The 24,095-nt window shown below is 36.0% G+C and overlaps 1 protein-coding gene and 1 non-coding gene across 3 annotated transcripts; both read left to right on the top strand.

Moving 5' to 3' along the window:
* The first annotated feature begins 7,173 nt into the window (after positions 1-7,173).
* Positions 7,174-14,989, top strand: CENPW (centromere protein W). 2 transcript variants are annotated; one of them, XM_036903881.2, is made up of 3 exons: positions 7,189-7,481; positions 12,921-13,034; positions 14,830-14,989. In XM_036903881.2, the coding sequence occupies exons 1-3, from the start codon at positions 7,356-7,358 to the stop codon at positions 14,854-14,856; spliced, it is 267 nt and encodes an 88-aa protein (XP_036759776.1). In that variant the 5' UTR covers positions 7,189-7,355; the 3' UTR covers positions 14,857-14,989. The 2 variants fall into 2 exon arrangements, with proteins under 2 accessions (XP_057345266.1, XP_036759776.1); XM_057489283.1 differs by lacking the exon at positions 14,830-14,989 and having other exon boundaries at positions 7,174-7,481; positions 12,961-13,038.
* An 8,749-nt stretch (positions 14,990-23,738) lies between these two features.
* On the top strand, positions 23,739-23,845 carry LOC118921827 (U6 spliceosomal RNA). The gene has a single exon (XR_005028525.1). It is a non-coding gene; the product is annotated as a U6 spliceosomal RNA (small nuclear RNA).
* Positions 23,846-24,095: the final 250 nt, after the last annotated feature.

Raw genomic sequence — 24,095 nt, 5'->3', positions numbered from 1 at the left:
CTAGGTTTGATCAAAAGTGCATTTCTGTCCTCATTTTATTATACATTGTTTTTTCAATAGAGAAGTAATGTTAATAAATTATTTTAAATAAATTAACATTAAATAGGAAATTACAGAGAAAAAAAATCACGTATAAAATTAACACCCTTTCATTTACATTTTGCGATTTTTCTCCCACCCATTTTTGTAAGCTTTATTTTTAACAGAAGATATATAGACAAAACTACCAATAATAGAATGTCTTGATTTTTTTTCATTTACCATATTAAATTATATTTTTACATATTTCTACCTTGTGGTTAAAATCATTATTTCAAGTGAGTGCATGGCACTCAGTGGAGAGACATTTATTTAACTGGACATTTTATGTTGTCCAGGTTTTTTGCTGTGATAAATCTCATTTCTACCACACAGTAAATGTGCAAATTTTAGAAAGTCACCTCCGGGTCTCTCTTTCCTTCTCTGTCAATGAGGATAATAATAGTTCTTACATGTAAAACTCTAGAGAGGATTAAGTGCATGCATGCATTGTTTAGAGCAGTTCCTTACATGATAAACACAAATAAAACAAAAAAATTGTTTTTATCAAATTTTTTGGAATGGCTTAAGTTTATTCAACAACCCAGACTTGAGGAAGTGTAAGCAGAAACTAACTTTGTCCTTTCCACTGTTCTTCCTTCCAACCTGTTCTTTTTTCTCTTAGATGGAGATCTCAGGATTTTACTGTCTCTTTTAGATAACATCTCCTCTGTTTTGGTGATACAAAGTCTGGTCTAGTCTTATAATTATCCCATTATTGCAATCCAATCCAGTGAAATAATGAAAACTTTACATACTTATCCAACTTAAAGTTTCTCTCTTCCTGTCCTTGTGCCTGATCCAGACCAAGAAGCCTGGAGTGGGAGAAAGGAGGTGTATTACTTCTTTCACTGTATCCTCTCTCTCCCTCCTCTCCTACTTTCCAATAAAGGTTGCTAAATAATGAATTATGTTGGAATTTTCCTTGTTTGCTTCAAATTCCCTTTTTTTTTTTTTCACCCAGAAAAAGATGCTGTGTCTGTTTTAGGGATAGAAGAGAAAAAGATTTAGGGAATAGAAGAGAAAAAGTCTATTAATATGGGCCTTCTGACTTCACAAGAAATGGTTAGTTTATTCTTTTCTTGACAATTAGCCAATCATTCAATTTTCTTACAGAATTCTTTACAGTTTATCCATGGAAAGCAGTGCTAGTTTGAAAACTCCCTAGAGTCACTAAATTAAAAAAAATTCCTGATGATTTGATGTGGGCTCATTATCAGCTGAATAAAATTTTAAAATTGCAGTTTTGCTCTTCTTTTTCCCTATTCTGTTCCAAGTAATGTCTTTGTAACAATTGTTCTTTATAGCATACAAACTGATAATAAAATGTTACAGCAAAATTGTTAGCAATGTAGCTTTTACTCCAAGTTATGATTTTTATTTCTACTTAATATTTCCTAGTAAAGTCCATTTTTTTTGGATTACTATGTCATGTTTCAAAGCCATCTTTTGATCATGGAAAACACATAAAAAAGTCTAAGGTTTCTGGCATTCATAACAAGGATTTGTTTCAAAGGCGTATCTTTCATCAACAGTGGAAAATAGATTTGTGTCCCTGTACCCATTCCATATTCTATCTGAAAAATGGAATAATCAGTGAGGGGAAGAGTATAAAAAAAGACCCACTTAGCTGAGCTAAACATTTGAAATATGACTATTAGGAGACCACACAAGTAAGGTTAAATTTTCCAAAGCTTCTGGAGTTAATTTGTCTTATAAACCACTGGACTGATGAAAAACTGAAATAGTGCATGTTCCAAAATTTTGTGAGATTCTGTATCTCACAGATGATGAATGAAGCCATGACACAGGTATTTTAAATTTTTTGGCAGATTAAAAATTTTATTTTAACCATTATTATAATCAACATAATCTTTTAAGGATCTAAGAAACAATGTCAAAAACTTTTGCACACTGTAAGATTCTACTTAGTGTTAATTATTATTAACAATTTTTGCAGTGTTTTGCTAATGAGCACAAAAGTACAAGTCAGAAAAACAAAACTGTTAATTCATAAGAATATGTAACCTAGTAACTTATTCTGATGTGTGCACTAATACAATTTATGAAAAGGAAAATCAAATTATTTTGCAAGATTGTTGAACACCAGAAAGTATTGTAAATTAATTTCTTAAGTTTTTCTTAGGTAAATAATTTTCTTACAGAAATACTTTAATTAAATTTATAGAGTAAAATTTTACAATTATATATAGTATCAGTTAGCCAAAAATATGAAATATCTCATTTCTTTCCTGAAGTACATTTATCACAGAAAATTGGGCAATATTTAAAATAATTAGAAAATCATCTGTATCTGCATTACCTAAAAGCTATCTTCCTGTTTGGTATATTTCTTCCCAGTGTTTTGTGTGTGTGTGTGTGTGTGTGTGCATACACATATATGTATTTCAATATTCTTGGGATCATATTATATTTAACTTGGTACATAGGCATTAACATGGACCTTCTAGGCTATTAAAAACTTTCACAAATGTCATTTTTAATATAGCCATAATAATAAACTGAATGTTTATACCCAAATTTACATATTAGATGTAATTATTTAAGAAATATTTTTTAATTTCTGTACATAAAATTTATTTTACATTTAGCATAATTTCCTTGGGGTAGATTATGAAAAACAAATGTATCACTATTTTTAAAGAAATCTTAGCAAGGATCAACAGACAATTCCCAATAATTAATATGCTTGAATTGTTTCTCATGTATACCAACTCCTTAGAATCACGTGAGATGGGAAAAACCTTGCAATAATTTTCCTTGAATAAGTTTTACTTTTGTTTTCCCAAACTAAACAGAAGTATCAAAGGGTCCTAGCCCTTTGCAGATGTTACATTAGGGCAAATTTTACATTAGAAGAACTGATTGGGATAAAGAAAGATGTATTTATCCTCTTATGTCAATACTATTCTTGTCTAGATCTTCTCTTTCCTATCTAGACTCCCTTTTTGTTTCCCTGGATTTGGAGTTAAGGGCTGTCATCACTCAAGGCACTTCCAGGTTTGGGGCTGTATTCTAGCTGTGTGGGCTAAGGTTCCAACAGCTGTCTTGTGCTTTCTCACCCTTTGAATCAAAGGAGCTTCAATTACTAAAAAACAACAGAAGAAAAGTAGAAAATTTTGAAAATTTAGGTTGTGATGAAATTTTCCAATGTTTTACTCTGTGACTCTTTAATAAGTGAAGGTGAAAGCCTATAAAAAGTAAAGTTCTTACAGGAAAGGAATTAAGCTGAATTTAGATGCCTACATTACACTTAAAGACAGTATAACATATTGGCAAATTAAAACACCAGGATTAATGGCTTAAATTTCCCACACAAACTCTTTTACTTTGGGCCACTCAAGGTTTTTGGTTATTTAATTTAGTGTAAGATAGATATAATAACATCCATACCCCCTACCAATATCATAGTTTTATTGAGAACAAATAATGTGTAGGGACATGCTTCATTACAGGGATAAATAAAATTGTTACTCTCATACTCCACTTATTATTCTAACTTTTATGGTGAGGAGAAAATGAAGGTTCCTATGGCCAGGATTCTCACCTGGACCTGGTCGGCTTGCTCAAGACCATGGTGGCAGTGCTGAGGAGAGACTGAGATGGGGGTAGGGGATGGGGGGCAGAGGGGCCCAGAGGCAGAGACCAGCTTGGTGCATGCAGACTCGCTCTGAGTGGACGGGATTCTAGTGATGACCTGCCACCATGGGAATAAAGCTGAGTATAAACCCTTTCACACTAAGAATGTTCCACTGTCATTTTTTCAGTCTCATTGAATCCATAATGAACTTGTTCAAGGCTGAAACCCACTGGCAAGACAGGAAAATTATCCTGGGTTATGTGGGTGGGCTGAATATAACAACAAGCGTTCTCAGAAGAGAAAGGCAGGAGGATCAGGGTCAGAAGATGTGCTATTTGACAGATGGTAGAGTGATATGCTTTCAAGAGAGAGGAAGGGACCTCAAGCCAGAGAATGGAAGTGGTCTCTAGAAGCTGGAAAGGCAAGGAAACAGATTCTCCTCTAAAGCCTCCAGAAGGCAGGCAGCTTCTGATACTTTGATTTTAGAATTTCTGGCCTTCAGTCAAATATTGCTCTCCTGACACCGTCTGGAGGGTTGTAGGGAAAATGGAAATTCCCATAGACTGGATACTCATCGGACCCACTGCACAAATGCAATGGGCTATCTCATGCTTATGTAATACTTGGCCTACTGAGCAGGTGCATGCTTACACACAAGTTGGCAATGAGCTGATATTGTCTGTGCTGCTATATAAGGGCCTCTTCCCAGGGCTCTGTGATTGTGGATCACAGACTTGCTGCACGTGGATGCTGCCAATGTAAGCTAAGTGCTCAACCAGCTGCTGGGATAATAAAACTGGGTATGAACCCTTTTCCCAATGCTTTGTTGATGTTTTTCATTCTTGCCAAATCCAGAGTGAACCTGCCAGGAGCTGAAATCCTCCAGCACTGCAAGGGTGTTGCAGTAATCCAAGTGAGACATGATGGTGGTTGGGCCAAAAGTGATCAGATACTCTTAAGTTGAGCAGGCAGAATTTGGTGAAAGACTAAATGTGGGCTGAGAGAAAGAAGAGCCAAGGCTGATCTCAAGATTTTCGCTTGAGTAATTGGAAATATGGAAGTGCCATAGAGAGGTGGGTGGGAGGAGCACGTTTGGGGTTATAGGCGCATACCCAGAGCTAATTTTGGTTGTGTTAATAGGGAAGAGAACCAGCTGATAATGTAAATTTGATATTTAAAGCCATAATACTGGATGAGATCACATAAGGAGAGAGTGTAGAGAGAAGAAATCTGGAGACTAAGTCCCAGAGTACTCTGTGATTTAGAGATAAAAGGTATAAGGAGGAACCAGAAAAGGAGTCTGAAGGACCATCAGGTAAGAGGTAAACCAAGAGAATAGTATCCAATTAAAATATTTATTGAAGGAAAGATCACAAAATCCAACAAATACTCCTGGTTAGTCAAATAAACTGAAGCCTGGAAATTGACCACTGGATATAAAAATGTTATGTTATTAATCATGTACACCAAAACAATTCTGGTGGAGAATTGGGTACAACAATGTGATCGGAGTGGCTTCAAATATAATGGGTGGAAAGGACCTGGAAACATCAAATTTAGCTAACACTTCCCACTTTTTTTGTGAAAGAGAAAGAGCTGAAGACATGATCAATGAAGGGTTTTTAAAAGGTTGGAGATAAGACAGCATGTGTGTGCAGATGTAAAAAATTTTGGCAAAGAAGAAAAATTAATGAAATAGAAGAGACAGGAATTACTGGAGAACATCCTCAAGAAGAGTAGGGGACTGAGATGTTGGGCACAAGTGGAGTGGTTAACCGTCTTAGGTAGATGGTTCATGCATAGGAGCAGGTAGAGACTGGTGTGTAGGTGTGGTAGTGTGAGCATGTGAAAAGGCTATGGGTGCTTCTATTTTGTTAGTGAAGCAATGTCATCAACTGAGGGTGAGGACAGGGTAGGGAGAGTACAGAGGTTTGAGGAAAAGAAAGGACTTATTATAAATGCAAGTATTGCCCTCATATCCTACTTAAACATCCTTTTAAATAGTAGAAAATTTTAAAACAAAGTATTTTCATTGTAGAAGGTATGAAAAATTCAGATAAATGTAAAGTCCTCTGTGAATCCTGCTCTCTGGTTTCCACCCACCTACATTACTTTTTAGCCCACTACTAGTTAGATTGTGTGAAACGCTTTAGTAGCTCTTTCATAGACTGAGAAGACACCAGCTAAATATGGTAAAACAGAAACAGCACAACGTGTAAAGAGCTTGGGCTCTGAAATCAGACAAAACTGGATCTGAATTGGGCTTTTCCATTTTCTAGCTGTATGACCATGGGTGAACTACTTAAGCTTCTTTGGGCCCTGGTTTTCTCATCACTGAAACAGGGATATCACTTTGCACAGCTATGGTGAAGGTTAGAGAAAAATATATTTAAAACCCATATCCCAGTGCCTGTCACCTAATAAATAGTAGCAATTATTATTGATGATAATGAGCACTGGTAATAAATATGCATGTGTGATCCTCCCCCTCCCTCTGATCCCAGTGATCCCAGTGATCCCAGTGGCATCTAAGAATTGTTAGAATTGGGATACTGGAGAGAACGAGTTCAAAAGCTCGGAGATGAGGTTGAAGAGTGAGACAACTGAATTGAGAATGTGGAAATGTAAGGTATTTGATAATGACGAGGCATTACATGACCGCAGGTGTGAGTGGCTCACAGGGTGAAAGATGAGATTATTGGCAGAGGGGAGGGCTTGGAAATGGAAGACCAGATAGCAGAAAGATCATTTGTGTGAATATTGAAATCACAACAGTTATTACATGGATAGTATTAGAGGAAAATCACAGTGATCTCAGAGTGGTCCTCAAACTATCAGTGCCAACATGGCCTGAGTACTTGTCAGAAATGCAAATTCTCAAGTCACATCCAGACCGCTTGGGTGGGGTTTTGTCTGATACACACAGGATGAAGTTTGAGAACTGTTTGTACTGGTAGCACAGAAGATAGGAAAGTTAATTGCTTGGAGAAATAGCAAGAATTTTAATGAGGTAGCATTTAAACTACAGTTGAAGGTTTATCAGTTAAGTGACAAAGGCCTTAAAATTAAAGATAGTAGTATTTGTAAAGAAAAGCTAGAATCATGAAAAGACCTCGGGTAAGATCAAATGAAATTATGTGAAGGTGTAAAGTGTTAGCTGTCAATATCAGAAAAACATGCCATGCTAAGAAGGCACTGTTTCTTTCGGAATCTTGATAAAACATCACAAACTTCTATCCATTTACTTTTTTCATTGATATTAGGCTCAGCATAGCGTGAGAGCCTGGACAGCAAGTGTAGCTGCCTTGGCATACCAGCATTTCCCACAATTTCCCAACATGTCTATGGAATATAGAAGAAATAGTTCAGTAGCGGAGCTACAACACAGTAGGCGACAAAAGGTAGCCTCCGCTCTCTATCACAGACGGCGGCGCCCAGGGTGGGTGTATTCTACCAACAGCCGGGCGCCTCCGGGGGCGGAGCTCACGCGGGCTAACGTCACTACCGAGCGCCGGGCGCGCTCCATTGGCGGCGGATTCGAATGTTCCAGTCGGGATCTCCGGGCCGGAAGGAGCGCTTGAGCGGCCGCGTTGTTCTAGTTGTTCCAGCGGGCGTGAGCCCCGGCTCGGTGCTGGGGGATCTCGGAAGCTAAGGCAGCTGGAGCCTGAGCGAGAGGATGGCTCTGTCCGCGACAGTCTCCCAGAGAAAGCGGATAAAGCGGAAGGCTCCCCGCGGCTTTCTAAAGCGCGTCTTCAAGCGATGGAAGCCTCACCTTCGTCTAGAGTCAACAGGCGACTTACTGGTGAGATTCTTTCCCTGGTGGGGCTGGGAGTGGGGCAGGAGGAGGTAGGGAAAATAACCCAGGCCTTCCTTTCGCCGCCCCCTGCAAGGATAGCTCTTTCAGGCCTGCATGATTAGGTAGGTTTGCCCCGGGCTGGCGTGGCAGCCCAGCTTCCTGACGCTTAGTTGTGTATACAGGGGCTCTCTGAAATGTAGGTTTTGTTTTGTTTTGTTTTTTAACCGGACGCTATTAGCCTCATCAATTAAGGAGAAGACGAAGCTCCTGCTTATAGCTTCTAAACATCACTGTTTTGGAGCACAGTCAGGGGAAAAGTGTGAAAGATACAGTCTTAAAATAGGTTTTGGAATTCAGGCTGGGTTATTTTTAACTGTTGTAAAAGGCGTTACTGCCATGCGTTTTAAGTGCCTCTCCTTGCCTTCCTCTTTTCCCCCCGTTTTTGCGTCGTTAATCAAACATATCCCTATTCTACTGTAGCTTATTATTTTAATCCTTATCCAAAAGTTTATTTTCAAGCAGTATGCTTGGAACTGTGTTCATTTTCCTAGACAAATAGAATGCCTGTTCAGTTTTCAAGCCAAACCACTAATACTTTGACTCATAATACCTGCAGCATCATGATCACCTAATAAATAGCTACAGCCATATCGCTGTGTAATATTTCTGTTTTGAAGTAAATTCGGAGTGTTTGTGTTGAATGCTTGGAACATACATCCCTTCAGCAGGATGAACACTGTTTCTCTAGGTTTAAACCATAGGCACCTCCTGTCCTTGTCACAGAGCCCTTTGAGTAAAGGAGCATTATAAGTGGGCACCTAATTACCAGGAGGCCAAGATGAAAAACTGTGGCTAACAAAGGCATGTGGCATGGAGAGCGTCTTTGGAATGCATAATTCCATCTGTTCTTAAGCTACATTGTTTTCTTGCTTTACGGTCTCCCCATCTGTTGCCTACTTTCAGCATTTCTTTTTTTTTTGGCTATACTACTGTAAAATTGTATTCACTCTTCCTTTATTTGGTGTCTGAAGCCAAAACTTTTTTTTTCCTTGGAAAAGTAGTCCTTCTAATATTTCCTGCTCTCCTTTTTTTGTCCTTTCTTAGACCCTGTAAAAAGATAGATAGGTTTTGTGCACACTCCCATTCCCCTACCATGGTGGTAATAAAGGTGGAACAAGTAAGCTGGGTTAAAGTGGAATTGATTTGCAAAACATTTTTAGGTTATTTATTCTGGAGTTTTCACTGGTGCTGGGATTCTAAATGGAGGGGGAATAAATGTACCTGCTCAAGAGTATCTAGGAGACTACCAGCTGGTGCAGATTGGCAACAGTTTCTTAAAGTAGTCAGAATCCTCCTGCATTTACCCCTATCTGCCCCAAAGTGAGCCGACGGCAGGTGGATTCTATTATGGAGCAGGATCCAGGTGGTAGCACAAAGGAGAGGTGAAATTCCAAACAGTTGCAGTAGTAGGAGAAAGGAAGTTCTTTTGGCCATTATCTATTCCTTGTATGCTTGTCTTTAGCTTTCATTGTATTCATTTCTTTTCCATCATCTTGTATATACCATGCATCACCCTGGTTTCTTGGCTTACAGTTTTCTGCTTGTCCTTGACACTTCACAGTCTTACCCAGCAGGTGTCCCACATCATCCCTAAACTTTTCTACAGTTAAAGTAGTCAGTTTTTATCTCTGAGCTTTGATAGTTTAAAGAATGTGCATCAAACAATTTAGCTGTTGGGACTCTGTTACTCTTCTCTAAGAGTTTCGCATGTCAGTGTTGTCTCCCAGTATGCTGTCTTGCTAATGGGTTTCAGCCCCGGGCAAGTTCCCTATGGATTCAATGTGCCAAAGAAAATGACAGTAAAGGGATCTTGGGGTGAAAGGGTTAAACCCAGCTATATTTCCATGGTGGTAGGTCAATCACTAGAATCCCGTTCACTCAGAGCAAGTCTGCATGCAGCAAGCTGGCCTCTGCCTCTGGGCTTCTCTGCCCGCAAAGCCCCCTGGGCCTCTCTGCCTGCACAGTCGTCCCTCGCAGCCATGCTCTGGGCCTCTGTCCTCGGTGCTGCCACCACTCCAGCTTCTGCTCTGCTGTCCTGCAGTCTTGCAGCGATGCCACCGTGTCGCCCAGACCACTGGGCGGAGCTCTTTATATAGAGTCAATAGCAACGTATTGCCCACATGTGTTTAGTGAGCTAGCCAACCAGAGCCAGGTGAGAATCCTGGCCACAGGAACTTTCATTTTTTCCTCAATGCTATGCAGCCTTTTGAGGGGAAGGACCTTTACCAGTCTCCCTTTGTGCCTACCATTATTTTAACAACAAAAGTAATGAACTTTTATGCTCTCTTTTATATATGATATTTCTTCTGCCTGAAGATGTCCTCACTCCGCTTTGCAAACACCATTTTCAAAATCGAGTTCAAGTGCAACTCTCAGTTAAGCCTTCCTTAATATTAGAAAGGGTCAACTTTATCTTCCTCTGTCATCTATCATCACACATTGTCTCCAATTTTTTTATGGGTTGGTTCTCCCATTGTACTAGCAACTTTGAATTGGGAACTTTTTGTGTTCCTAGTGTTTGTAATACCTGGAACATTCTGAGTGTACAGTTAATGCTGGGAATTCACCGTGTGTGTTGGAAATGCTTGATATATATATATATATGGATTGTTATTTCTAAACATTGTACTCATAATTTCCTTGTGTTCATAGTTATTCTATACCGACTTTTTGTTTTATGCCTCATTTAATGATGTATCCCCAGGGAGTACTAATGAGTACATCTGTTAATTCGAATAAATTGTTCAGCTTTCTCGTGGTTCATTTAGTTTTTAGTTACCACTGAGAAATGCTGTGCAAATATTTGGGTGCTTCTGGTCTATGTAAAATTCAAAGTGCTATGATGAAGGGAGGAGGAGGTCAGGCTGGCTTAGTCTTTTGATCAGTTGAGACTGTAAAGAAATGTGTATTTCTTTGTAAATTATGTTTTGATTCACCATTCAAGCAAACTAACCCCTTCCCCCCACAGTAAATTCGTGATGGAATGGCTTATCTTCTTGAAATTTGAATACCGACATAATATTCTGCACAGATTTATTCTGATCATTTTAATTTAAACCTTAGTGACCTTGAATGGCATTGCTCAGTTAACTGTTTATGACAGAAGAATGGGTTGCTTAAAAAATGCTGTGATATCAGAAAAAGTAATACTAACTTGTTTTAGTATCTATGGCTCATGCCCACGAAGAGAAAGGACTTTCTATGTAGGTCAATAGCATGAGCCAAGTCTCAAAACAGAATGTAGTTTATGTGGGATTGACTTAAAAACTTTTTGCCTAATTTGGAGAAATGTGGAGGTATCTTTGTTCATGCAATAATAATTATTGACTATCTGCTATATACTGGCCATGGGCTAAAGGTCACTCAGGATACAATGTTGAGGAGATAGACATAGTTTTTGTCATTATACTATATCGAGGAGGACAGTTTGTGGCGATGGGAAGCTCAGGGTGCCATGGATCTACATAACCTTACATACTGGTGGTGGAGGTGGGGGTTGGACTTCTCAGAATTTACAAACCAGTAGAATGTCAGTAGGCTGGGTTGCATTTGAATCCTGAAAGAAGGTCAGAAGACCTAGTATAGAAGTGGAACCTGAGAAAAGTGAGGTGAAACTGGAAAAGCTTAGTCAAGTGATGTTTAGTATTAAAGAATTTATTCTGAGGGCATCTGGAAGCTATTCATCTTTAGAAATAGAAAATACAGATTAACAGAGGAAATTGTGCCATATTATGGAAGAGTTTTTGTTGCAAAGGAAATGGTGATAATCATTGAAAGCTTGAAAAAAAAAACGGATGTGGTATAATATAAAGAATTTGAATAGGGTGTTTTATCTCATAGTTTTTGTGAGAATTAAAGAAAACAGTACATCAAAAAAGTACCAAAAGAGTATCTCCATCCATAAGTTCTTTTGTCTGATTAAATTTAAATTCCAAACCCCTATTTTCACCAGATAATCACTAAAGCATTCTTAAACATCTAACAGTCAACTTAAGGTTTCTGCATAATATAAGTAATTTAAAGCACCAGGTTACCTAGTTAACATTTAATGAACTGTGGGGGAGTGGCTGTGTGCAGTACAAAAGATAGTGAATTAGGTTTTGTATATTGTTCTAACTGTAAAGAGTGTGTACTATTAAGTAAATGACCAAAGAGATTGTATGTTTAAAGATAATACTTTTTTGGATCTAAGTTGATAGTGACTTCAGGTATCTGATAGAAGCAAAGAAAGGATGGGGGAGAGGTTACCAATAATTTGAATAGAAGGGCACTAGATGTGATCCTGGAGGGAGAATTGAGATAGGACTGCAGCTCAGATTACATTCTCTTGCTTGAATTTTGTGCACTAGTTTAACTGTTTTCAAGATATGTGAATGTAGATCGAATAGCACTTTTTGGTTTGGGTGGTGACTTTTGAGTTAATTACTTAGCAAAATGCTCATGTACTTATGTAGATAGGTTAAATAATGATGTGTGTGTGTGTGTCAAGTAATATATATAGGTTGCTTATATGTAAAGCAAAGTAAGAATATGCAAGAAATGGGTAACCATGGATGACTGGGGGATAATGTGGAAGGGGACTCTTTTTGACAATTTACCTTTTTGTAGACTCTTTTGCTTTATATTTTTATTTTGTCATAATTACAGATACACAAGAAGTGGCAAAAATAATAGAGAATCCCTATATACCTTTTACCCATCTTCCCACAGTGCTAACATGTCACATAACCACAGTCCTTTATGGACTTTTAAATTTTGTACTGTCTACTTATATATTTTAAGTTCTTAAGAGACTTAAAGATTATTAATAGTAAATATTATTTTGATATTGTTGGATGACAAGTAACTTGACCTCTAAACATATACTTTTCAATTCAGTAAACTTAGAATTTCAATTATTAATGTTTTTGAATAGCTATTTCAAATTAAATATCTGGTTAAAAAATCTTTAGACCTTGGATTGTAGAATGAGAGATGATTAGCCTTAAGTAAAGTTGTCCATATGTTTTGATTTTAAATTTTGGGGAAATTTTAAATTACATTATAAATTTAAATTTATTTGAAATTGGAAGCAGGAATTTGTGATGTGATAGTCCCAGATAAGTTTTGATATAATGATGCTTTACAATGTTACTGACTGTGGCCTTTGTTGGCCTTACATAGTCTTTTCTCATATTTTGCAATAACTAAGTCTCTTTTGCAGGGAATCTAAGATGGACCCTATATTAAACAGAATTTTGTGTTCCTTTAAATAGAAGTTAATTGACTTAATCACAATAGTAAATAGTACAACATTAAACTTGGGGATCTTTTATTTTTAAAAGTCATTATTTCAAAGCACCAATGTTGGAGTTTAAAATTCTTATCGAATTTTCTCTCTTAAAGATGCATTTGAACTGTTTACTGTTTGTTCGTCGATTAGCAGAAGAGTCCAGGACAAATGCTTTTGAGAATAAGTGTGGAGTCATCAAAAAGGAGCATGTACAGGCTGCAGCAAAGGTAAAATCCTGCTTTCTTTTCTTGAGGTAGAATTAACTTAAAAAGTGTCACCTGGTTCACCAGCTCTGCCTGATTTAGATTCCTTGCTCAGCTTTGTTAACTGGGTTGATGTTTTTGTTTTCATGTTAGTGGATTTTAATTATGGAGTTAGATTTATTTTTATTTTTTATATATCTTATAGATTACTGATAGACTCATGGCCCCTGCTTTATCACAATTTAGGGGAAAATGAATGTTTGCTGTCTGATAGGTAGGTAGTAGGCTATAATGTATAGCAAAAGTTTAATCACCTTGAAATTTATCAAAACTTTATTCTTGATCATTACAGTTTTCCTAATCACCTAAGTACTTGTTTTTCTAACCTTGTCTTTGAGATTTGAGAGACTTATGAATCAAATCTCTTAAATAAGCAGAGGAGATGGCTTCTCGCTGGTATTTCTTTATGATGTAAGAATGTGATGCCTAGGGCAGAATTTTTCCCAAATACATTCTCCAAATTGTATGTTTCCACTTGATGTTATTAGATGTCCCATCACAAAAAGCTTTGGGGGTCCGATTAGTTTAGATACCATACTATTCTTCCTTGAATAGTCTCGATGTATTATATATAAAGAGCTTGTTTCTGTAAGAATATGGAAGAAATTGGCAACTGTGGTTTACTTGGGGATGATGTGGGAGAAACATTTTTACAGTCTATTTGTAGAGTTTTTACTATTTTTTTATTTTCAAATAATTATAGACATGCAGGAGGTGGAAAAATAGAGTTCCCATGTACCTTTATCCAGCTTCCCACAATCTGATATCTTTTTTATGTAACTATAATTATGTAAAGTTATGAAAGGTTATGAGAAGTATAGCAGTAAAGAAACATGTTGAACTTCGTTTAATTTAGCACTTAAAAGTTTTGAGTATATAAACCACCTATCATTTTGTAGAGCAGAGAAGTACTGACCTAGGGTATAGACCTATTTTTATGTTTGGTGGCCTTTGTGGAAGCCAGAAATGTGCATGACCTGGCATTTTTTTAGGGGTTATAAAATTTCTTGCATTAGTAAGCATCCTAACAAATTTCTAAGTCAATTTAAGTATTTTTCTCCAAGTAAAGCAAGGCTTAAGAGCTTGAAGGGTGTATGTGTATATTTTAAATTTAGAGTTTTTTTGTTTTTATTAATAAGTTATAAGTGTGTTTACCTAAAGGAAGATCAGTTTTTTAAAAACAATTTGGTTATGTTCTGGTCTAATGATTCCTGTCTTTTATAACTGAAGATCTTGTTTTATTTCTGTCATGGGCTGTATGTTTTGAAACTTGTCTACCTGACAAGTTTTCCAGTTTAAGATGACTAGTCTTGGTTTCTAAGGTAATGTAAGTCCAGCTAATACATGAGAAAGTTGGTGCTGGAGTGGATTTGTTTTGCTTTATGGTTGTTAAATACCTTGTTTATAATAGTACTTTAAGTTTTTGAACATTTTTAAACTTCTGGACTACTAAATTGTCTACAGACCTCAAGTCGGGAACCATTAATCTGGATACTTTTGGCTTAGAGTAGAAGAAATTAATAAGTGTTCATAAAACTAGATTTTGAGAATATAGGCATGTTTCACATTCTTTGAGAGAAGTAGATTGAGAAGTCAAGACCAAGTATAAGGCAAAAGATTCCCTAATCACCTTCCAAATTGATCTTACAAATTCAGTGTTGTGTATTATGCACATAGGACTATTTAACCTTTTGTTGAGGAATTATGTTTTATTTGCCATAGGTATAATATGAATCTTCATTTTTTTACCCCCTCACAGGTAATTCTAAAGAAGAGCAGAGGTTAGAAGTCAAAAAAAAAGAAGTCAAAGAACACAATTTTGAAAATTATATGGTGTATTATTTTAGGTGGTGACAGATTGTGAAAGCAGTTTTTATGTTATCAGCTAATATTGTGTATTATTAAACTTGGTTAGTAGAGGTATGTGTGTATTTGTATATTTTTTTACCAGTATTGAAATATCTCAAGCATGTAGGACCATGTAACTTTTTTTTTTTGAGGCATTATGTTTCATTCATTTCAAGTGGCCTCTAGTTCCTTTTATTTCTATTTTGTTGGTATTGTAAATGTTTTACATATCAAAATGAAATCTTACTGCATGAAGTAGCTTGAAGAGATATATTTCGTAGAATTTATAATGATTTAGATTTAGCCACAACTAACTATGGAATCAATTTAATCTGAAGAAAGACAAGTACAGTGAAATCTAGGTACAGTTTAAGTATTTAACTCTTTAATGCCTTTGCATAAGCGATATAATCTTCTTTTATGTTATGTAACTGGTCAACAGTAAACATCACCAAAAACTCATCTCCCTCCCCAAACCAAAAAAAATTTATGGAGTAAACTGACTTATTTTCCTCAAGGCACACATATTTAATAGATGGATATTTTATTTCCCTTAAGGAAGCCTTTAAAAATATATTGTATATCATCTAGTAGTTGTTATTTTTAATTTTTAATTTTGAAATAATTATAGATAGCAAAATAAATTTGCAAAGATAGTACAGAGAGATCCCCATGTACTCTACATCCCATTTTCCCCCAGTGGTTACATCTTAGAAATTATAGTACAATATCAAAACCAGGAATTTGAAATTAGTACAGTGTGTATGTAATTCTGTACCATTTTATCACGTGTAGATTTGTGTACCCAGCATCACAATCAAGAGGGAGAACTATTATTTCATTACCACAGAGTTCTCTTTCATGTTGTCCTTTTATAAATTACACTGAGACTCCTATGGCCTCTTCCCGCCTACCCTGCTCCCACTATACCTAAATCCTGCCAACCACTGATCTATTCTCCATCTCTATAATTTTGTCATTTTGATGTAATCATACGACTTCTGGGGATTTGTTGTTTTAACTCAGCATAACTTCCTTGAGATCCATGAAGTTGTTGCATGTAGCAGTTTGTTCCTTTTTATTACTGAGTCATATTTCATGGTATTTACCACAGTTTGTGTAACTATTCATCCATTGAGGGGCATTTCGATTATTTCCAGTTATGGCTGTTAAATAAAGCTGATACGAACAATTGTGTACAAGTTTTTATACAGATACAAGTTTTCATTTCACTGAGGTAAATTCCCAAGACTGATTGTTGGACCAAATGGTAAATACATGTTTAGTTTTAAAACTGTTTTCCAGACTGGCTTTACCATTTTACATTCCCATTAGTAGTTTGATTTGAGAAATCTTTCTTCACATTCTCACATTTTGTTACTTTTTTATTTTAGTTTCAATAGGAGTGTGTCTTATCATAGTTTATAATTTTAATTTGCATCATGTAATAATGTCTGTTTTCATATGTGCCATCATTTTTTTCTTTGCAATCCATTTTTTCTCCAGTTAAGTGTCATTTCTTTTTGCCTATTTTCTTTTTGGATATTTTCTTAATGCTGAATTTTAAGAGTTCTTTATTCTAGGTATGAGGGCATTTGTCATACATGGTTTGCGGATATTTTCTATTCTATTGCATACCTTTTATTCTATTAACAGGGTCTTTTTGAAGATCAGCTTTTTAATTTTAATGAAGTCCAATTTTTCTTTTCATTCTAGTGCTATAATGTTTAAGAACTGTTCACCAAGCCCTAGGTCCTGAATATTTTCTCTTATTTTTTAACACATTTTATAGTTTGTTTTACATTTAAATCTTGGATCTGTTTTCAGTTAACTTTTGCATAAGGTGTGAAGTTTAGGTCAAGATTCATTTTTCTGTGTGTGTGTTTATGAATAATTGTTTCAGCACCATTTTTTTTTTTTGCAAAGGCTCTTTTCCTCCTTTGAATTTCTGTTGCACTTGTGTCATTAATCCATTGTTCATAGTTGTGTGGACTGCTCCTGGGTCCTCTATATTCCATTGATGTAGTTCAGTCCTTCTCCCAATAACATACATAGCCTTTTTGACTGTGGCTGAATAATTGGTATTGAAATCAGGTAATTTCTCTTGGTTCTTCTTCAGAATTGATTTGGCTTTTGTAGTTTCTTTGCCTTTTCATGTACATTTTAGAATAATCTTATTTGTAGCTACAAAAAAATCTTGCTGGAATTTTGTTAGGAATTACATTAAATATGTTTATCAATATGGGGAGAATTGACATCTTTACTAAGTTGAATCTTCCAATCCAGGGATATGGAGTATTTCTACATTTATTTACATAGTTGATTTCTTCATCATTGTTTTGTAATTTTTATTTTTATCATTTACGTTCTATTTAGAGAACTTCCTTGTTATTCTTTTAGGGTAGGTCTGCTGGTGACAAAGTTCCTCAGTTTCCTTCATCTGAGAATGCCTTGATTTTCACTTAATTCTTGAAGCAAGTTTTTTTGCTGGCTGTAGAATTCTGGGTTAACAGTTCTTTTAGCGCTTTGAAAATGTATCAGTTCCTTCTAGCTTCCATGCTTTTTGATGAAACTGCTGAAATTCAAAATGTTTTTCTTACATAGGTAATGCATTATTTCTCTGGCTACTTTCAAGATTTTTTTGTCATTTTTTAGAAGTTTGGCTATGATGTGTCTTGGCACAAATTTCTTTGGGTGTATTGTGTTTGGTGGTCACTCTGAATCTTTGTGTTTATTGCCAGATTTGGGAAATTTTCAGCCATTGTGTTTTTGAATACTTTTGGCTGCATTTCCTTTCTCCTCTCCTGAGTCCACGAAGACACAAATGTAAGGTTTTTTTTTTAAATTCCATAAATTCCTGAGGCCTATTTTTTATTTTTGTTTTTTGGCCTATTTTCTCTTGTTTAAGTTGGGTAATTTCTGTGTTCTAATTCGCTGATTGCTTCCTCTGTTACCTCTGTCTTTCCCATTCTGTTGACCCACTGAGTTTTTGTTGGTTAGTTCTCTAAGTTCCATTTACCTTCTATATCTTTGCTGTGACTTTCTATTTTCTTTCATTTGTTTCAAATGGTTTATAATTACTCACACGTATTTTATGATGGCTGCTTTGAAATCCTTGTCTGATTATTCTAACATATGCCATCTTTGTGTTAACATTTGTTTTTTATTCAATTTGAGATCTTAATTGATTTTTGGTATGATGAGTGATTTTTTATTGAAACTTGGGCACTTTGGGTATTATGTTACAAGACGATCTTAATTATTGTGCTGGCATAGGACTTCTTTGATACCATTCTGATTGATGAAACATGGTATTCATTGTCTTGTTACTGCTTGTGTGGGTAGAAATCCAGGTTCTCTTAACCTCTGTCAACAACCAGTGATGGGGAAGGAGGGGGCTGTCTGCCCTTGTTACTGCTGGGCAGAGGTGAGAGTTCAGGTTTCCCACGAGGCCTTTGCTAATACCATCCTATTTGGGAGGGGGAGGGCACTTTGTTAGTGCTATCTGTTCCACTGATGTGGGAAGGTAGTCATGTTACCATTGAGCAGTAGGGAAGTCAGAAGTGTACTGGTCTCTGATATCACCCCATGGGGAATACGAAGGAGTTCACTGTTACCACAGCATGATGAAGGAACACCAGACTAATACATGGTCTTAACTGACACTATGAGGGCTTGCTCTCATTATTATTGAGTGGTGAAAGTCCTGCCTCTCCCATTGGTTCTGTGATGCCTCTCCAACAAGGAGAGGGTGAGGTTCATTGTTATGGATGAAATTCTGGACTCAGGATAAAATTCCCAGCTTCCCACTTGGTCTTCTCTGACACCACCTTGGTTAGGGCCATTTGGGATTACGGCCTGACAAGAGTAGAAGTTTAGACTGTCTACTTTTGCTGATGGGGGTATAAAGTGGCTGCAGTTTTTATCTGTGGTGTTTGGAATAGGTTGTTGCCTAAAAAGTTTTCAGGATTGCTCGGATGCCCCTTATCTTGGTTAGAGTAGGTTTTGGGGGAATTTTCTGTTTAACCTTGTCTATGCCCATTGGTGTTTCTGAGTTGCCAATTTGACTAGTATCCATTCTGGTATAAGGAAAAAAGAAACCCAGGGAACTCAGCATTGGTCCGAAGTTCCTAGCTAGTCTGCTGTGTTTTCTCGACTTTTCAGTCTCCTTATATTTGTTTTATATATATATATCTCCAAAGTTTATAGTTGAACTTGGCAAGAAGAACAGTACAGTTGCTCTACTTGAAAGTGGGAGTCCCAGTAGTTATTTAAGAAAAAGACGTAAAGGAAGTTGAGGAGCTAAGTGAAATATTTTATTTATTCAATTGACCCTTGAACCACACAGGGGTTAAGGAAGCCAATCCACCGTATAGTCGAAAATCTGGGTCTAACTTTTGACTCCTACATAACTTAATAGCTTGTTGCTGACAAGAAGCCTTGTTGATAATATAAGCAGTTGATAAGCACGTGCTCTGTATTTCTATGTATTATATACTATATTCTTAAGCTAGAGAAAATCATAATAGAAAATATATTTACTGTATTTATTCAAAAAATCTGCATGTAAGTAGACCTGCACAGTTCATAAACCATGTTAAGTTAAAGGGACAAATGTATTCTGAAAACAAGAGTTGGTTCTTAGTTTTATTTAATAATGGTATATTAATAAACTCAATTTTCTTTTTTTTTCTGAAGTTATGTAACTATGATTGTTCAGCACAATTTGGAAACAATGAGAGTTCAAGGATATTATAAGGAGATTGAGAATCTTGAAATTACTTAAAATAATTTATTTGTGAGATTAACTGAAACTTTTTGCTTGAAACTTTTGGCTTGCTCCTTTTAATGTTACTTACATTAGAAAATGCCTCAACCCTTCCCATCATTACTTATTTTCCCCTTTTGTACTTTCTGATGTGCATTGGCATATGGGGAACCTACCACATCTACCACTAGCTCGAAGTAAGAATTCCTTATGTTAGAAAAACTTAATGGCTCCTTGACATGCAGTAGTTTTCTCTTTATTTATATCAGCTACATTAAAATGAAATACTTCTCGTTAGATAGAGTGAGGGATAGAGTTTTGAGATACTTATATGTAAAAACCTAACAGTTTGCCTTATTTTCTTGACATATTTCTATGTGCAATTTCCTTTTGTGAGTCTTGCAGTTCCTTGTGTCTTAACTGTTGACATTTTTTGCTTAGTGTTTATGTGATGCATGTTTTTCAGCATGATACTTTCACACATTCTGTATTTAAAGTGTGTCTGTGGTAATCACCATAACTTGGCTTTTGTTCTTTTATCTAATATGCTATCCTTAATCAGTAAATGAGTTTGTAGCCCATTTACATTTAAAGTAAGTGCTGCTACATTTGGATTCATATTTACCATTTTACTATGTTTTCTATAGTACCCAGTTGCTTAAGTACCTTCCTCGTTTTTTTTTTTTCTTTTAACTTGTATGTTACCTTCTGTTAGCCTAGTAATATATTCTTACACTAGAGGTTATAATATAAATTACTGATGTTGTAACCTTTGTTAGTCTGCTAGTTATGTATGTAGTCTTTTATTAAAGATTATAATATGTGCCTTTTTTTAAGTTGAAATAGTGTTATACAATATTGGTTTCAGGTGTATAACAGTGATTCAGTAATTATGTGTATTACTAAATGCTCACCACAATATGTGTAGTTACCATCTGTCATACAAAGATAAGTATGTACATACAAATGAACATAACAAATAAGATAATTACAATAATATTGACTATATTAATACTTTATGCTGTACTTTCATCCCTGTGACTATTTTATAATTGGAAGTTTATACCTGTTTTTCCCCTTCACCTGTTTCACCTGCCCTTCCCAATGGCAACCACCAGTCTATTCTGTGTTTATGAGTATTTCTGTTTTCATTTTTTTTTTAAGTTTCCACATATAAGTGAAATACAGTATTTGTCTTTTACTGTCTGACTTACTTGCTTAGCATAATGCCCTCCAGGTTCATCCATGTTGGAAATGGTAAGATTGAATTCCTTTTTATGGCTGAGCGAATTAAATTACATGTACCACATCATCTTTATCCATTCATCTGTACAAGAACACTTATGTTACTTCCATATCTTGGCTATTGTAAATATTGCTGTGATAAACATAGGAGTGCATAAATCTTTTCTAATCAGTGATTTTGTTTTCTTCAGATAAATTCCCAGAAGTGGGATTACTAAGTTGTATGGTATTTGTTTTTTTAATTTATTTGAGGAACCTGCATACTGCTTTCCATAATAGCTGTACCAATTTACGTCCCCACTAATGGTGTATAAGGGTTCCCTTTTTTTAATTTTATTTATTTTGGTATCATTAATCTACAATTACATGAAGAGCATTATGATTACTAGGCGCCCCCTTCACCAGGTACCCCGCACAAACCCCATTACAGTCACTGTCCATCAGTGTAGTAAGATGCTGTAGAATCACTACTTGTCTTCTCTGTGTTGCACAGCTCTCCCCGTGACCCCCCCCACATTATACATGCTAATTGTAATGCCCCCTTTCTTTTTCCCCACCCTTATCCCTCTCTTCCCACCCATCCTAACCAGTCCCTTTCCCTTTGGTAACTGTTAGTCCCTTCTTGGGTTCTGTGATTCTGCTGCTGTTTTGTTCCTTCAGTTTTTCTTTGTTGTTATACTCCACATATGAGTGAAATCATTTGGTACTTGTCTTTCTTTGCCTGGCTTATTTCACTGAGCATAATACCCTCTAGCTCCATCCATGTTGTTGCAAATGGTAGGATTTGTTTTCTTCTTATGGCTGAATAATATTCCATTGTGTATATGTACCACATCTTCTTTATCCATTCATCTACTGATGGACACTTAGGTTGCTTCCATTTCTTGGCTATTGTAAATAGTGCTGCGATAAACATAGGGGTGCATCTGTTTTTTTCAGACTGGGCTGCTGCATTCTTAGGGTAAATTCCTAGGAGTGGAATTCCTGGGTCAAATGGTAAGTCTGTTTTGAGCATTTTGATGTACCTCCATACTGCTTTCCACAATGGTTGAACTAACTTACATTCCCACCAGCAGTGTAGGAGGTTCCCCTTTCTCCTCAACCTCGCCAACATTTGTTGTTGTTTGTCTTTTGGTTGGTGGCCATCCTTACTGGTGTGAGGTGACATCTCATTGTGGTTTTAATTTGCATTTCTCTGATGACTAGCAATGTGGAGCATCTTTTCATGTGTCTTTTGGCCATCTGAATTTCTTCTTTGGAGAACTGTTCAGCTCCTCTGCCCATTTTTAAATTGGATTGTTTGCTTTTTGTTTGTTGAGGTGCATGAGCTCTTTATGTATTATAGATGTTAAGCCTTTATTGGATCTGTCATTTATGAATATATTCTCACATGCTGTAGGGTACCTTTTTGTTCTGTTGGTGGTGTCCTTTGCTTTAAGGAAGTTTTTCAGCTTGATATAATCCCACTTGTTCATTTTTGCTTTTGTTTCCCTTGCCCAGGAGATACATTCATGAAGAAGTCGCTCATGTTTATGTCCAAGAGATTTTTGCCTATGTTTTCTTCTAAGAGTTTTATGGTTTCATGACTTAGATTCAGGTCTTTGATCCATTTTGAATTTACTTTTGTGTATGGAGTTAGACCGTGATCCAGTTTCATTCTCTTACATGTAGCTGTCCAGTTTTGCCGGCACCAACTGTTGAAGAGACTGTCATTTCCCCATTGTAGGTCCATGGCTCCTTTTTCATATATTAATTGACCATATATGTTTGGGTTAATGTCTGGAGTCTCTATTCTGTTACACTGTTCTGTGGCTCTGTTCTTGTGCCAGTACCAAATTGTCTTGATTACTGTGGCTTTGTAGTAGAGTTTAAAATTGGGAAACAAGATCCCCCCCACTTTATTCTTCCTTCTCAGGATTGCTTTGGCTATTCGGGGTCTTTGGTGGTTCCTATGAATTTTAGAACCATTTGTTCTAGTTCGTTGAAGAATGCTGTTGGTAATTTGATAGGGATTGGATCGAATCTGTATATTGCTTTGGACAGGATGGCCATTTTGACGATATTAATTCTTCCTAGGTAAGAGCATGGGATGAGTTTCCATTTGTTAGTGTCCTCTTTAATTTCTCTTACGAGTGTCTTATAGTTTTCAGGGTATAGTTCTTTCAGTTCCTAGGTTAGGTTTATTCCTAGGTATTTTATTCTTTTTGATGCAATTGTGAATGGAATTGTTTTCCTAATTTCTCTATTAGTTCATTGTTAGTGTATAGGAAAGTCACAGATTTCTGTGTGTTAATTTTGTATCCTGCAACTTTGCTGTATTCTGTTATTATTTCTAGTAGTTTTGCAGTGGAGTCTTTAGGGTTTTTTATGTACAATATCATGTCATCTGCAAATAGTGACAGTTTAACTTCTTTACCAATCTGGATTCCTCGTATTTCTTTGTCTAATTGCCATGGCTAGGAAAGGGTTCCCTTTTTTATGTGCACTTTTAATTATTTCTAGAATGTTGCAACACTTAAACTCCATTTATCTACTTCTGCCTTTTAACTGTTTTAATTTTACATATGTTAAACCACATAAGACACAAGGATTAGTCTTACTTGGAACTTCCAGTATTCAGCAAATATATCATTTTTCTAATTACCTAGAAAACATTCTTTAATATTTTAATGTTTACTGTCCATTTCTTAGTTTAAATTCTGTTTTTCTCTGAAAAAATATTTTGCCTTTAAATTTGGACGATATTTTCATTAGGTATAGAATTCTATGTATGGTTAAGTTTTACAGCACTTTAAAACTGGTATTCCATGCTCACTTTGGCAGTACATGTACCAGAATTGTAATGATACAAAGATGATTAGCATGTCCCCTGGGCAAGTATGGTGTTCAAATTCATGAAGCATTCTGTATTTTTGCAGGGTAAGTTAAATAGAAAAAATGCAAAAGTTGAATTCTTACCAAGAAAGGATACTCTTTCATGATACGAATCTTGAATATATTAAATATTTTCCTTTGAATGTTTCATTTGCTTATTGCTTATTAAAAGTTTTTCTATTTTACATTTAAAAAATGATATTCCATATCTTCAGGCTTCTGTCGTTTTTTGAGAAATCTGTAAGTCTTAAAGTAGCAATGCCTTTTTTTATTAGGAAAGGTTTTCCTTT

This window comes from Manis pentadactyla, chromosome 12 (genome assembly GCF_030020395.1).
Source record: "Manis pentadactyla isolate mManPen7 chromosome 12, mManPen7.hap1, whole genome shotgun sequence".
NCBI lineage: Eukaryota > Metazoa > Chordata > Mammalia > Pholidota > Manidae > Manis > Manis pentadactyla.
Note: the sequence above shows the minus strand (reverse complement) of the source record. Positions and strands in the feature narration are given on the sequence as shown.

What these genes read in the sequence shown, in the direction of transcription:
- CENPW (XM_036903881.2), top strand. Translation starts at nt 7,356, where the DNA reads ATGGCTCTGTCCGCGACAGTCTCCCAGAGAAAGCGGATAAAGCGGAAG. An exon ending in AGTCAACAGGCGACTTACTG is followed by an intron (nt 7,482 to 12,920) that starts GTGAGATTCTTT and finishes TCTCTCTTAAAG; the next exon opens with ATGCATTTGAACTGTTTACT. An exon ending in ATGTACAGGCTGCAGCAAAG is followed by an intron (nt 13,035 to 14,829) that starts GTAAAATCCTGC and finishes ACCCCCTCACAG; the next exon opens with GTAATTCTAAAGAAGAGCAG.